This window comes from Lithobates pipiens, unplaced genomic scaffold (assembly GCF_037356315.1).
Source record: "Lithobates pipiens isolate NorthernLeopardFrog02 unplaced genomic scaffold, aLitPip1_a1.2 Scaffold_25, whole genome shotgun sequence".
Classification (NCBI taxonomy): Eukaryota; Metazoa; Chordata; class Amphibia; order Anura; family Ranidae; genus Lithobates; species Lithobates pipiens.
Genome location: NW_027507787.1, coordinates 33191018 through 33207199, shown reverse-complemented (window position 1 = coordinate 33207199; position 16182 = coordinate 33191018). Strand labels below are relative to the sequence as shown.

At 44.9% G+C, this 16182-nt stretch overlaps 1 protein-coding gene across 2 annotated transcripts in view; it reads right to left on the bottom strand.

Annotated features, from left to right (window-relative positions):
* Positions 1–16182, bottom strand: part of TBC1D12 (TBC1 domain family member 12) — a 215808-nt gene that overhangs the window by 120823 nt on the left and 78803 nt on the right. For both annotated transcript variants that reach the window (XM_077454226.1, XM_077454227.1), the window contains exon 2: positions 7817–7940. In XM_077454226.1, coding sequence (XP_077310352.1) covers positions 7817–7940 — 124 coding nt within the window. The remainder of the gene's footprint in view (positions 1–7816; positions 7941–16182) is intronic.

Below are 16182 nucleotides of genomic sequence, written 5' to 3'. Positions count from 1 at the left end.
AAATAGCAGCGCTTTACCGCCGACGCACCTCCCGCCCCAGTGTGAAAGGGGCCTTAAAGAATAAAGCCAAAATCCTTTCTTTGAAGAGCAACGCTGGAATTCTGAGAGGTTTCTCTACTGAATCCTGAAATAGTGCTTTTTCTGCTGCATTTGTAAGATATAACAACTAAAAGCTTTTGAACTTGTATGCCAGTCACAGGCTAGAAGGTACATAAATGAACTCCTGATAAAAGAGTTATGCCAACAAAGCAACAACTACGTAAGCTTTTAAATAAATTCTGGCTAAGATTCTAAAGGACTAAAAATTATTATGCTCAATATACAGGTCTATAAAAACCATATTAGATCATGGGTAGGCAACCTTTTGAGCACAGTGTGTCAAAAAATGTTTTTAAAGAAATTGCCGATTTTATAACAAGAAAATATCAACTTCACACTCTAAATCACAAAAAGGATTTTTTTATGAAGTAAATGCTGTAAACGACTTTAATAGTGAGAAAACATCCTACACTCACATGCCAGATCAGCCCCAATTCATGAACCTTCACACCTCATATCACTGTCACCCCTGCGCATCTGCCCCACCACTGTACACTCCTGCGCATCTGCCCCACCACTGTACACCCCTGCGCATCTGCCCCACCACTGTACACCCCTGCGCATCTGCCCCACCACTGTACACCCCTGCGCATCTGCCCCACCACTGTACACCCCTGCGCATCTGCCCCACCACTGTAACCCACCTGCACATCTGCCCCACCACTGTAACCCACCTGCACATCTGCCCCACCACTGTACACTCCTGCGCATCTGCCCCACCACTGTACACCCCTGTGCATCTGCCCCACCACTGTAACCCTCTGCACATCTGCCCCACCACTGTAAACCCCTGCACATCTGCCCCACCACTGTACCCACCTGCACATCTGCCCCACCACTGAAACCCCCTGCACATCTGCCCCACCACTGAAACCCCCTGCACATCTGCCCCACCACTATACCAACCTGCTCTTCTGTCATACCACTGTAACCCCCTGCACATCTGCCCCACCAATGTTCCCCCTTTCTCATCTGCCCCACCACTGTACCAACCTGCTCATCTGCCCCAGCACTGTATCTCCCTGCACATCTGCCCCACTGCCATACCCCCATGCTCTTCTGTCTCACCGCTGAACCATCTTCTCATCTGTCCTAACACTGAACTTATCTGCTCATCTGTCCCACCACTGTAACTCCCTTTCTCATCTGCCCCACCACTGTACCCCCCCCCCTGCTCTCCTGCCCCACCATTGTAACCCCCTGCTCACGTCTTCCACTGATGTACCGCCTTTCTCCTCTGCACCCCTCTGCTCCAATGCCCCACAACTGTAACCCCCTACTCATCTGTCCCACCAATGTACCTCCTTTCTCCTCTGCCCAAACACTGAACCCCCCAGCTCATCTTTCCCACCACTTAAACACCCTTCTCATTTGTCCCACCACTCTAACCCCCAAGCTCATCTGCCCCATCACTGTACCCTTCCTGCTTTTCTGTCCCACCGCTGAAACCCCTTCTCATTCGTCCCAGCACTGTACCTCCTGCACATCTGCCCCACCACTGTACCCCCTTACTCTTATGTCCCACCACTGTAACCTCCCTGCTCATCTGCCCAACCACTGTACCTCCCTGCACATCTGCTCCGCCACCATATCCCCATGCTCTTCTGTCTCACTACTGAATCACCTTGTCATCTGTCCTAACACTGAACCCATCTGTCCCACCACTGTAACCCGCTTTCCCATGTGCCCCATCAATGTACCTCCTGCACATCTGTCTCACCTCTGTAACCCCCTGCTCTTCTGTCCCACACTAACCCCCCTGCTCATTTGCCCCAACACTGTACCCCCCTGCTCTTCTGTCCCACTGCTGAACCACCTTCTCATCTCTTCCACCACTATACCTCCCTGCACATCTGCCTCACTGCTGTACCCTCCTGCTCACTCTTCTCATCTATGATATGCGTTATGTGCAGAGTGGTGAAAGGAAGCAGAGGCGAGACACAACTATCTGTCCTGGGGCAATCATCCTGCTGATCCAACTCTCGCATCCAGCCCACGTGCTCGCATGTGATGTCACATACAAGCATCTGGAATGGATGCGCAATGATGAGCTCAGGTCAGGGGTATTTTCTGATAGCAGTGGGCCTGTGTGCAGGATCATAAGTTTGGCCCCCGAAGCTGGGAAAATGTGCAGCGCCCTGCGCCACAAGAAAAGTTGGGTGTGATCTTAATTGCGCTGAATACTGGCTCTGGCTTAAAGGGGGAGAGTGCAGGTGTTCAGTAGTAAGTGATGCAAAGGTTCAGGAATAATTTCAACAAAGTCCCCAGAAGCTCAACAGTATTTCCACAAACTGTCACCTGATTGTGGTTTTCTCAATCACAGTGAAATCCCTTCTTTCTGAGATTGGTAGCAGCAACCAAGTGAGTCATCTTCCTCCAGATGGTCGGCGATCGCAGCTGCTACAGCAAAGTTAGAGAACCAAACAATGTCTCCCATATTTTACAATGTGTGGGGGAACAGTGCCTCCCCCTCAGTGCAGGGAACTCTGCAACTGGAATGTATTAGTGTCTCACTGACACTTGCCTGTGCTGCTCTGCTGATGGGTGGGGGGGGGGGTAGTCGAGTGCCGGTGTTCTAGCAGATAGTGTGCTGGCATCATATAGTGTCCGGCTTGTACTGCGCATGCGCAGTACGGGCCAGAAGAAGCTTAGGAAAATCTCCGAAGATGAACGGCGACTGCGCCGTGAGTGGATGTGGTAGCCCCACCATCCAAGCGGACATAGGGTTGGGAAAATTAGAGGGCCCCTCGCGGGCGAGCTTCGCTCGGCTCTTTTATATTCCTACTCTATGTCCACTTGGATGGTGGGGATAGAAACTGGACTCACGGCGCAGGCGTCCGCTATTTTCAGAATCTGCGTGTGCTGTGTACAGTGCATGCGCAGTACACAGTGGACACTATCCGATGGGGGACCATATATGATAGGACACCGGCAAAAGAGGCTTTGTGTGCTGGGAGTTGCCTAACCCTGTATTAGATGTACTTACTGAAGAATACTAGAACACTTTCACATTAAGAAACATCTACAAAGAAGAACAACATTTGTTTTCTGCAGATTTTTTTTCTCAATGATACAGAAATAAATGCTCAACAGATGCATGAACTATTCATATGACCAATGTTTTTATATGGCACCGAGGATTTCTGCTCCTCCCTGCTCAGGGCATAATAAGAGATAGCAAGCCAAAAAACCACAGATAACACATGCAGGGTGAGGAGAAGATAACAGAAATGTACTAGGCTATTTAAATCATCTGTTTTAGCTGTCAAGCATAAAACAATGGTTTGTACAAGGCAATTTGTCATTCATTTTACCTCAAAGTGTCATTGGTACACATTTAAAGCAAATCTGTACAGGCCATCAGCAATGTAAACAAAAAGGTAACAGTGTAAAAAGATAGCATTGTAAGGCGACTCGGCTTACATCTACTCCTTCACCTCATCCCCAGCACTGCATTGTCAGAGCGCCTTGAAATAACTGGGAAAATGAGAATATGCCCGACTGCCTTTCACAAGGCTCTGTTTGCTCTGTCTGCCATGTGAGGGGCCAGGGAGAGAGGTGTGCCAACTGTTTTGTGTTTACAACTACCGTCTTTCCCCGAAAGTAAGACATCCTTCGAAAGTAAGACCTACCTACCGCTAGTTATCCCTCTCGCAGGAATATAAGGCATTCCCCCGATAATAAGTCCTCCACCGAACATAAGGCCTCCCCGATAATAAGGCCACCCGAAGCTACGGTACCGTAAGGAGTCTGACTCCTCTGGACCGTTGCGGTGGCTGTTCAAGCAATGCAAGCTCTCTGGATGACGAGTGACGTCACCCATCATCAGAGAGCCCGCGCCGCCGCCAGGACAAGCTGACGCCTGCTGCTCGCTCTGCCCTGACGGAGTCTGGCTGATTCACAAGACAGTGAGTGAGTCGTGTGGGGCAGGAGTCGGGCACATTGAAGGGGAGAGGTTAAATAATCCACGGTTCGCTGACACAGGGATTGGGGTTGGGCATGGCTCACTTAAAATGACACAGGGTGGATTTTGGGGGGTCCAAACGGCACAGATGGATCAGAAGGGGGGGGAATCAAAATGGCACAGGTGGATCAGAAGAGGGGAATCAAGATGGCACAGGTGGATTAGAAGGGGGGATCGAAATGGCACAGGGGGATCAGAAGGGGGGATCAAAATGGCACAGGAGGATCAGCGCGGGGGGGGGGAGATCAAAATGGCACAGAAGGATCAGAAGGGGTACTAAAATGGTAATCTGGTAACTGGTAAACAGTGCTGGTATATTTTTACCCATAGACATGAGCACAAAAAGAAAGCTACTCCATGGAATCATGGAAGACTCTTGGGGCCAAAATCTTACTGCTTTCTGCAAAGAGAAAATGTTGAGTATCCAATTGGTCCGAAAATGGTGAGCAGAGTGTGGTAACCTCATTGAACAAGTGGACAAGGGAAATGCTAAAAAGCGCAAATGTGGATCAGGTTGGCAACCATTATTTTCAGAGCTGGAAGACCTGATCTGTGAATGGATTGTTGACAGGAGAGCAAAGGCTTTGGTTGTGAATAGGAGATTCAAGAACTTGCCCTTGCAATAACATCACAGTTTGACATAGCCCCCAAAGACTTCAAAGCATCACAACACTGGCTGGATAATTTCCTTCAGCGAAGTGAACTGTCTTTAAGAAGATCCACAACACTGTTTAGGCTGGAAGATGCTCAAGTTATTAAGCGAGCACTTGCATTCAAGGCCTTTATTGATGATGCTGACTTCTCTAAATACAATCTTACCAACATGATTGCTATGGATGAAACTGCAGTGTTTATGGGCCAATCACCTCAAAACAACAATTGAACAGCGGGGTGCCTCCTCAGTGTACATTACCTCCACTGCTTACGAAAGTTACCTGTATTTTGGCAATTCCTCTGGATAGCACTAAAAATACCACCTTTAATCATTTCTAAGGGCAAGAAGGAAAACATTGAATGTGTTTCGGGCATTTTTATTCTTGAAAACGAAAAGGCCTGGGCCACACAAGCAGTTATAAGGAAGCGGGTCAATTTAATGCTGGGAACCAAAGAGGTCTGCTAGTCTGGGATGCAGCAAGCACTCACCGCGCTTAAAGACATGAAGACATTTCTTCACAAAAGAAAAATAGATCCAATAATGATTGCTGCAGGAATGACGGCCTATCTCCAGACTCTTGATATTGCAACAAGCCATTCGAGGACAATTTGCGCATGGAAATTAATGGCTACATTGAAAATAGAATGGAGAGAAATCAGTGTGCAAACTTTGTGAAACCTAAACTGCAAAAGGTTGTGACTTGGGTGAAGAATTCATGGGAGAAAATCACTGACAGTTGTATTGCAAATGCACTCCGAGCAGGCTACCTTGACAAGAAGTACTCATTTAAGGACAGTGCTATTGCTAAACATGAGAGATTTGGTCCACTGATTCTGAAAGAAATAAAGTAACAAGAAATTCACCAAGAAATTCAGGGTTTGGATTGCTTTTATGATGTTCCAGAAGATGATGACATGACTGTCATTGAATAAATCTTACTTTGTGTTCATACCGGTAAATATCAGTATTAGTAAATGTACCATAGATTGTTGTACATGGAAATAATGGTAGTAACAAGAAATTCTTGATACCGTAGGATTCACAGTTTGTCTGGTTATGCTGGTTTGTGATGACAACTACCGGTACTACCGTACTGTATACAGGTAATAAATTTCCTTTTTTTTGTTCAACAATAAATGTGTACCGTGTTTTCTTCATGGAAAAATAAGACCTCCCCAGAAAATAAGACCTAGCACATCTTTAGGAGCAAACATTTATATAAGACACTGTCTTATTTTTGGGGAAACAGGGTATGACAGCTAACAATGAACTACTGACTATCAAGAGCCAGCAGGAAAGGCTCCCGTGACATCATGTAGCCAAAGTGTTAAATGGTCAGGAGGTCCTCCTACCAGCATCTGTCATCACAGCCCTGTACCTGTAAAAAAAGGGGGTTAAAATAGTCATGGCCAATAATTAACAAAAAAATGAAATATTGCAATTGCTAAAATACATTTAATTCATTCTTGAGGTGGCGCTAACCATAGAGAGTCCATTTACCTTCTTTCCCCTCCCTCTTTACCTTGTGTAATAAAAATGAGGTTTATAGACATCCAAAAGGTCAAAATAAAATGTACACACAAAAGGTGAATTTTCCTCAGAGCTATGGGGATCCTTGGTCAAATTTCAAATGTTTATCTTTAAGATGTATACACATTCTTTGTTTACAAATATTTATAAAATATCAGTTTTAAAAAAAAATTATATTAAAAAAAAGTAATTTTGCCAAGGTATCAAGAAACTGGTACTGTTGTGGAGAGCCAAACCTAAACCCAAAAACAAATATTTATAATATTGCGGTTAACCAATTCTTAGATGTGATAGCTGCATTAGTTTTCTTTTATAGGCTGGATTTCATTTTTACCTGGTGAAGCCAGCAACTCTGTTTTTCAACAGAATAAGCTGCCCTGCATATGTATCAGTTACAGGGTTGAAATAAACCATTTACTGACAGGTGTGCTTACAACGATGAGCTTTTATGTACAACCTTTATTCCAAAAGTAAAAAAAGAAACGTTTCCTGTAACTGCTTATAAAGTGTGCGCTGGGAGTTGAGTTTCAGTTTTTATTGGATCTAAATGTGCTAGTACATCTAATACTCGCCTCCCCCCAAATTAATAATGCTGCTGTCCAAAAGGTGCCCCCTGTGCTCCTTCATCTAGTATGGGGGCACTCTAATACGGGAGATGTGTTAATGGCCAGATCACCAGCTCCAAAAAAAAAAAAAGAAAAAGTTAAAAAAGCCAAAAAAAAAAAAAAAGTATAATCATAATGGTTTTAATACCACTTTAATTCTGCTCAATATCAATTTTGGACAAGAGAACGTAAACATATAGAAAACAAATAGGTAAAACTGCTACTAAAATAGGTTTCTTCCAGACGGCTAGCAGCTGAGCCGTGGTTATACATTACCAGCCCCGGCCACCTACCTGAACTGTAAAATAACAGCCAAATGGGTTATACACATGTCGCGGCCACGATGCTCTACTTTGTGGCTCTGGCATTTTGAACTCTGGGCACAGAGTTTGACAAGTGTCACCGCTTGTCAAATTAGCTCACTGAGCTCAATGGGGTCTAGCAACAACTGTGTACAATGCATGTGACTGCAGTGCTCACGTGAGGTTCTCACATCAGAGCTTTCCTGCTGTACTGATCAGCGCCTGTCTCTCTACTTCCAGTTCTTGTAGCTCTTCACAAGGGCATTGGTCAGCATGCCTCTAAGCCTGTCAGCTTCCTTGGTGAAGAAGATGGCAGGCTCAGAGAGGCATGCTGACACTGAAGGCACCCTGAGCTGGACAGAGGCAGCCATAGGGCTGGATATGGCCCTGGGGCTGCAATTTTCCCGGGTCTGCACAAGTGGCAAATATATTTCCCTTTATAAACGATAACTGTAGAAAAAGTATAGGTTATAGTTTAATATACAAATTAAAGACATTTATGATTCCAGACAATTTGAGTGAATGTTGGAATAGTTGGAATGTTTAGCATTAGCATTGATTTTAGTTTCTGGGAGAAATGCATTACAGTTTTTAGGAAGTAAAATGACAGGGTCTTACTACAGAAAATAAGTAAATAGAACCAAAATTAAAGTTTACCAACCTGCTGAATTAATTTACTGTCTTTCTGAACATTCTCTCTAGGAGGAACTTTACCAAACAACTTCCAGCCGGGAGCACTTAGTCCAGGTGATTTTAGATCTTTCGATTTTTTAGAGAAGAAGTTTCTGTTGAGATAGAAAAGAGGCATTTAATTAAAAAAAAAGCAAGTAAGTCTTAAAGTATTAACCAAAGTCAAACTTTTTATTTTTAGTTTTGGATAGAGTGGAGAGTAATGAGAACACCTATTGGGTTTTTATTGTTGTCTGTGCCCCTGTTCGGGAGATTCACCCTCTATTTTTGTCCCGCATATTCTTATCATTAAAAAGTGTAAGTAAAAGGAAAAAAATAAAATAAAATTTTGGGCTATCCCCAGAAAAGTAATGGAGATTGAAATCTTACAATGGGAATATAGTTCTGGTGGCCTGAGGGGCCCAAAGGGATTCCCTTTAATTTGCAAGCATTTTCTCTCACTTCCTGTTTTGGCTATGAAACAGGAAGTGAAGGTTCATCTTCCCAATGGGACATGGATGGCACAAAATTACTAATTTCTAAAATGAAAAAAAAAAGTGTTCTTTTAAGACTTCAAAATACATCTATTTCCAACAATGACAAGAGATGCAACTATTCTGCCAGCATGTCGGACAATAGATTATTCAATTGCCAAGAGCATATTATTCAACTTTGTGTACTCATTCTTGCTATTCTATCATGAACTACATGCCAAAAGTTAAGCAGAGTGACCTGTGTGTAGGCTAACATTTATATTTACATAATTACAGTATTGGTATGCAAAATCAAAATCTCATGACAGTTTTAAATCATTTCAAATTTGCAGTTTTCACAAACTTTTAATCCTGCCATGAAGCTACGTGAGCAGACACATCCTGGTAGGGTGCATGCGCCTTGCCTCTGATTAGATGCAAGAACCCCAGCGAGGGGGTGGGGGGGGTTCCTGCAACTAGCTATGAGAGGCAGCCTCACAGAAAGCAAGAGAATCAGCCGACTCACAACTAACCTCGGCCACTTGCATGTAATCACACACAGCAATCGCATGCCACTGATGGGCCCTGGACACTGGCTGCCTGCATACGGGGTCGATGACTGCATAAGCAATTACATGAGAGTGGCTGTGATTAGCTGCAAGAACCAGAAGCCTCCTATTGCTTTCAATGGGGCTGCCAACTCACAGCCTTACATAGAAGGTTGAAAAATGTGGTGCAAGCAAATATTTGCCATTTAACCACTTGCTTACTGGGCACTTAAACCCCCTGGTAGGTGGTATTGAAAGGCAGCACTGGTAATGACTTACCGATTCATTTATAGGCGGCACTGTGGGCACTGATAGGTGGCACTGTGAGGTGACACTGTGGGCACTGATGGGTGGCACCTTCACGACCGGGACTGATCGTCCCTCACGCAGCTGCCGGTGATCAGCTTTTTTTTCCTCCTCACGCTATCAGCTGATTACCAGCTTTGTTTACATCACATGATAAGCCGTCACTGGCTGATCAACCCCTTACTCCTATCTGTGATCAGGCAAGTTCTCAGACTCGCTGATCACAGAGCGCTCCGCACACGCCCTGCAGGGGGCGCATAGGCAGCTCCAGCACGGAGGGCGTCCAGGGACGCCATCCCGGCAAATTAAGTCTGTGTTGTAGCCGTTTTTCGGCTATAGTGTGGATGGCAGGTGGTTAAGGGAGTTCTATTAAAAAATAACAACCTTTTAATAATATATAGCCATTACTGTCTGAAATACATATACACTCACAAAAATGTGTTTCATATTGTTTAGGAATATCATATGGCAAGGAAAATAAATCCCACATTAAGGAGCCAAGAGATACTTTTATGGAGATACTATACAACGGACCTAACCTATAGCTGTTACTTCTTAATACCATTGATAATCTGGTCCCTGAAATGTATTCAAAGCCATTATGTCAGCACTTTACTGGGCCTCTGGCCACATGCCTACACAAGCAAATGTGGAAACAGGCAGTTAGGATCATAATGTATATCAATGAGTATATTACAAAAAGAAAAGGCAGAGTGGTTGATATAGTAAAGGCAAGTAGACTGAGCACTTTGCAAGTGCAGTTGCATTAATTTTCCCCAGAGCTTAGTAACTGCGGTGAAGCTTCACTTTGTAAACCATACCCAATCAAGTGCAAGGAACATATAAAAAAAAAAAAATTGCTTGTATATATGATTGGATGATGGAAATCAGCAGCTCTTCACACGGCGATATGCCGCGAGTGGCGGCTCCGTGCGCATGCGCGGGAGTGACGTCATCGTGGCTTCGCCGAATGACAGCGGCGGAGCAGCAAGACCCACCGAGAAGATGGAGGCTCCGGACTACAGGGGACAGCGGCGACTTCGCTGGCTCCTGTGTCAGGTAAGTGACACATAATGGACTACTATGCGATGCATAGTAGTCCATTATGCTGTACCTTTGCAGGGAATCAAACCCATCAGGGATTACTTCCTCTTTAACAAAGCAACCACTTTGGAGTTTCAACAGACTTTCACATCTTACATTTAATCTGAACACACGGGTCTTTACATAATAATTTTAACTCAAAAATACTCAATCATGGCTTTTTTTTTTTTTAATTATAGTTACGAAACAGCCTATTTTATCATTCGGTACTTTTTCTTGTTCTGTGTAGAGTGAGCAAATTATCCTAGATCAGGTATTTACCGTTATTCTCCCATTGTAATAATCTCCCCTCATGTCTTGTTATTCGATCAAGATGGGAGAGGGAAATCTCTATTACAAAAAAAAAAAAACTTTTTGATTTTGTCTTTTAACAAAGAGTGAGGGGCAGATTTTGAAGGCGGAGTCTCATTTTTGCAGCTTTGCATTTGCATTTACTAACTGCTTTGACGACCGGTGTTAGTTATCAAGTAAAGAATTGAAGAGACATTGTTCGAACAGGGACAAAGGCAATGATACGAATCTCAAGAAGTTTTAGGGTATCTTGACGCTGCCCTGCTGCAAACTTTCTAAAGTGCAGCTAACCCGCGGTTTTCATGTGGGTTACCTGCGCGTTCCCATAGACTTCCTTGAGTTCCTGCGGTTTTGGTGTGGTTTCAGAAAAAGTGTGCCAAAACTCCTGCATGCTGCATCTTTCTGAAACTACACCAAAACCACAGGATATCATAGAAGTCTGTAGGAAAGCACAGCTAACCCACATAAAACCCACAGGTTAGCTGCGGTTTGCTCAAAGCACAATGGGAAGCCGCCCTTGACCTACATCATTCAAGAAAAGAAAAGAAAAAAAAAAAAAAAGAAGGGGACTATAAAAGTTTCACAAATATAAATGGCTAAACTGCTTAGAAAAGTATGTGGCATGTGATTAAAAAAAAAAGATAACATTTTACAGCAGTATTAACCCAAAACCAAAAATGTAATGTATTGCAGCCTACCAATCATTAGATGTGGTGGCTGTATTAGTTTTATTTTTTTGGCTTTTTTCCCCCTTCTGTTTTCACCTGGTGATCTTGCCAGTGAGAGCCGTTCACACTGAGGCAGCACAACTTGCAGCGCGACTGCCTCAGGCGACTTGCACACAGCTTCAGCGGCGACTTGCAAAACGACTTCTGTATAGAAGTCAATGCAAGTCACCTGAAGTCGCCCCAAAAGTAATACAGGAAACCTTTTTCTAAGTCGGAGCGACTTGAGTCACTCCTAGTAGAACGGTTCCATAGTACAGAACGGGACACGACTTGTCACGCGGCTAAGTCGCCTGACAAGTCCTCCCTGTGTGAACCGGCTCCAACACACCTGTATTAGGCATGTTTTACATACGCTTCAGCTTGTATAAGAGCAGAGCAAACTGCAAGCTTTTACACATTTGCAGAGCTTTCAGCAAAGCTTAGTTTAAGGCATTAGTAAACCGCATCAAATATTGGGTCGCCATGCAATTTAAGTCATAGTATGCTAGTAAGCATCACATACTAGCAGATTATGACAGACTTCTCAGATAACCAAGCCTTCCAGCAGCACGCTGTCACCACTGAAGACACTTACATCTTCACCCGATCTTCTTTCCAGATTCGTGCGCTACGACAATATGAATGGCCGAGCCAGCAATGACATCACTCCAACACGTGTTCTGGATTTGCCGTTTATGGCACAGCTGTGAAGGAACAGAACGGGTATGCCGTTCTTTCAAAAGCGCATGCACCGGTGATGTCTCCGGCTGCATCTAAAGTAAATATCTCCTAAAAGGTGCATGTTTAGGAGATATTTACTGTACCTATAGGTAAACCTTATTATAGGCTTATTTATAGGTAAACATCATACATGGGAGTTTACTTCACTTTAAGGTAGCATTCAGCTTCAGTTTGTAAATGTTTAACACAGATCCTAATGGGAGTGATGATTCACTTTAAACAGGCTGCTAGCAGGTTTCAGCACTACTTGAAGCTTACTGAAAGCCCGTCGAAGCCTGCAAACCACTGGTTTAAAATAATCAGCAGTCCCATTAGGAGCGGTGTATAAACTTTTCAAACAAGAGCTGAAGTGCACTTTAAAGGCTTAGAGAAAGTGACTGAATGCTTTGCAAAAGCTTGCTGTTCACACTGTTCTTATGGAAGCTGGTGTCAGTGTGAAATAGGCCTTAGGCCCCATTCACACCTGAGCGTTTTGTAGCTTGAAGCCTGAAGCTACAAAACGCTGGAGGGGAAAAATCTATTATTCTCAATGGAGATGGTTCACATCTCCACTCCACGTCGCCTGAAGCTAAAACAAGTTCTGGACCCTTTTTTGTCGCTCGAATCGGGCAGATTTGGGCGGTTTTCTTTTTTACATTGGTGACCTTTTGCCCTGCACAAAATCACGGCAAAAACATTGCAAAATCACGGTAAAAACCGCAGCGAAAACGCTGTAAAATCGCAGTTTTCTGCCTGAAAACACTATTCTCAGGTGTGAATGGGGCCTTAAAGTGGAAGTACACCCATGGATTTAAACAGTTTAAAAAAAAAAAAGGCATGCCGGGAATGCTAACTGCACATTGGCTGTACTCTCAGCCAAACTATCAAACCATCCAATGGCTGGTGTCATAACGAATCACATGTGCAGCACCATAGCAGTTAAAGATTAAAACAGAGGCAAAGACAGCAGCTTCCTTGGCTGAAAACGATAGGGGAGTTTACTTCCACTTTAAAGTGCCTGCACTCTTGATGGAGGATCAACAGAGACACCTTTGGAGAGTAGCATTGTCAGCGTGTGGGGAGTATTAGATGCACTAGCACATTTAGACACACCAATACATTGAAGACAAACTCTAGCTAACACTTTCTAAGCAGTTACAAAAAACAGCTTGGTTCCTTTTGGAATAAAGTTTTTCATAACTAAAAGCTGACCATTGCAAGCATCCCGTCAGTGGTAAATGGTTTGTCTCATCTTTTTAAAGCGGAGCTCCACCCTAAAGTGGAACTTCCGGTCATTGGAAACAGGTATCTGCACCCACTTCCGGGCACAGATTTATGCCACTTCCTGCGGGCCCCCCACTGTCTGCTGGGAAACACACGGATCCCAGAGACAGAAGGGACCATCCTTATTGTGCAGGGCGACTCGTGCATGCGCAGTAGGGAACCGGGAAGTGAAGCCGCAAGGCTTCACTTCCTGATTCCCATACCGAAGATAGCGGAGGCAGCACCCGAGAGATCGGCTTCGGGTGCAGACAACGCGGGCACGCTGGGCGGGTAAGTGTCCTTATTTTAAAAGTCAGCAGCTGCAGTATTTGTAGCTGCTGACTTTTAAAAACAAAAAACGGCAGAACTCCCGCTTTAACTGCTATATCTGCAGGATAACTTCTGTTGAAAAATCAAGAGAGACTTACTAGCTAAATCACCTGGTAAGAATAAAAAAAAAAAAAAAAAAAGCATAAAACAAATGAAAAATAAAAAAAACTTTTTTTGGTTGAGTTAGTGCCCCCTCACCGTGGTAGTGAACAGGTTAAGACACTGGTGTTCTTTCATGCGAGAACAATTTTTATTTCAACATTTATTTTTTAATTATGCATCCATGCACATTCACTAAACTCAAGAAGCATTTGTTTCCTTTGATTAAAACTGGTCATTGCAAATGCCAGAGCTATATTCAAATAATTTCTAATTTCAACTAAAAGACACAAGTGTTCCAGTAAAAAGATAATATTTAGCATAATAATGATCATGCTGCTTCCATAATCAAAACACAAAAAAAAAAAGAGAAAAGAAAATCATCAAAAATAACTAACCATCTAAGAGTTTGCAAGCATTTTTTATTTCTGCAATTCTTGTGATCTACCACAGCTATTTCCTTTTTTCTTCTTCCCCTGTGAATTCTGAGTGAAACCATGTGTCAAAGCATTACTACTAGTGATGGACGAACTTCCGACGGGACGTTTCGCGAACGCGAAACGCGAACGGCCACAAACGTTCGCGAAAACGACCGTTCGCCGCGGGCTCCATTGACTTCAATGGGAGGCGAATTTCGCAAACCTTTAGGTCGAATTTGCGGCCACGGGGTAATTATTAGGGGGTAGCACGTAGTCCCACCACCTGGACAATAGCATAATACATGTATGAGGTGAATTTGGGATCGATAACTACAAGCATTTTTTTTTTATTTGGGAAATTGTTCTGACAATTCAGGACTATGGAGCTAATGAAGGCAATGGAGGAGAGGGAAGGTCAGGGACCAGGGTAGGCAAACAAGAGGGTGCAGGAGATACAGAGCACTGACAGCAGCACCGTAATACAGAGCACTGACATCAGCACCGTGACATACAGCGCTGACAGCAGCTCCGTGACATACAGCGCTGACAGCAGCTCCGTGACATACAGCGCTGACAGCAGCTCCGTGACATACAGCGCTGACAGCAGCTCCGTGACATACAGCGCTGACAGCAGCTCCGTGACATACAGCGCTGACAGCAGCACCGTGACATACAGCGCTGACAGCAGCTCCGTGACATACAGCGCTGACAGCAGCTCCGTGACATACAGCGCTGACAGCAGCTCCGTGACATACAGCACTGACAGCAGCTCCGTGACATACAGCGCTGACAGCAGCTCCGTGACATACAGCGCTGACAGCAGCACCGTGACATACAGCGCTGACAGCAGCTCCGTGACATACAGCGCTGACAGCAGCTCCGTGACATACAGCGCTGACAGCAGCTCCGTGACATACAGCACTGACAGCAGCTCCGTGACATACAGCGCTGACAGCAGCTCCGTGACATACAGCGCTGACAGCAGCACCGTGACATACAGCGCTGACAGCAGCTCCGTGACATACAGCGCTGACAGCAGCTCCGTGACATACAGCGCTGACAGCAGCTCCGTGACATACAGCGCTGACAGCAGCTCCGTGACATACAGCGCTGACAGCAGCACCGTAAGCAGCCCCAGGAGGAAGTCAGCACAGCACAGGGATGGTGTGATCCCCTCATAATAAGAACCCCCAGGAGGAAGTCAGCACAGCACAGGGATGGTGGGAGCCCCTCATAATAAGAACACCCAGGAGGAAGTCAGCACAGCACAGGGATGGTGGGAACCCCTCATAATAAGCAGCCCCAGTAGAAATATGACACCGCTCAACCTCTTCAAAGAGGAGGGTAGGGGCATATAGTACGGTGTGCTTTTTTGGGTCAGGGAAGTGAGCCAAATGAATTAAGAAGGTCTGTGTGCTTGATTCCAAAAATTGTTTATAGACATATACATGGTCTACTGATCACATGTGTTGAATTCCTCCGAGATCCATGCCTCATTCATTTTTAGAAATGTGAGGTAGTTAACACTGTCGTGAGCTAGGCGAGTACGCTTATCGGTCACAATCCCCCCTGCTGCGCTGAACGTCCTTTCGGACAGGACACTGGATGAGGGGCAAGCCAACAGTTCGATTGCAAATTGGGCAAGCTCTGGCCAGAGGTCAAGCCTGCCCACCCAGTAGTCTAGGGGTTCATCACTCCTCAGAGCGTCCACATCGGCCGTTAACCCAATGTAGTCGGACACCTGACGGTCTAGGCGTTCCCTGATGCTGGATCCGGATGACACCTGTCGATGGGTCGGCTGAAAGAATGACCTCATATCCGAAGTCACCAACACATCTTCAAACCGGCCTCTTCTTGCAGGCGCTGTTGGATTGGTACCCGCAAATCCTTCTCTGGGAGTGGGAATTGCTCCTCTGCCAGCGCACGCAAAAGCAGAATGCAGCATTTCTCGAAGCAAGGCCTGGAAGTGCTGCATTCTGACAGCCCTCTGCGACGGCGGTAACATTTCCGCCATTTTGTGTTTGTACCGGGGATCTAAGTACGTTGCCACCCAGTACTGGTCCTTGACCCTCATGCTTTTTATACGGGGGTCCCTATT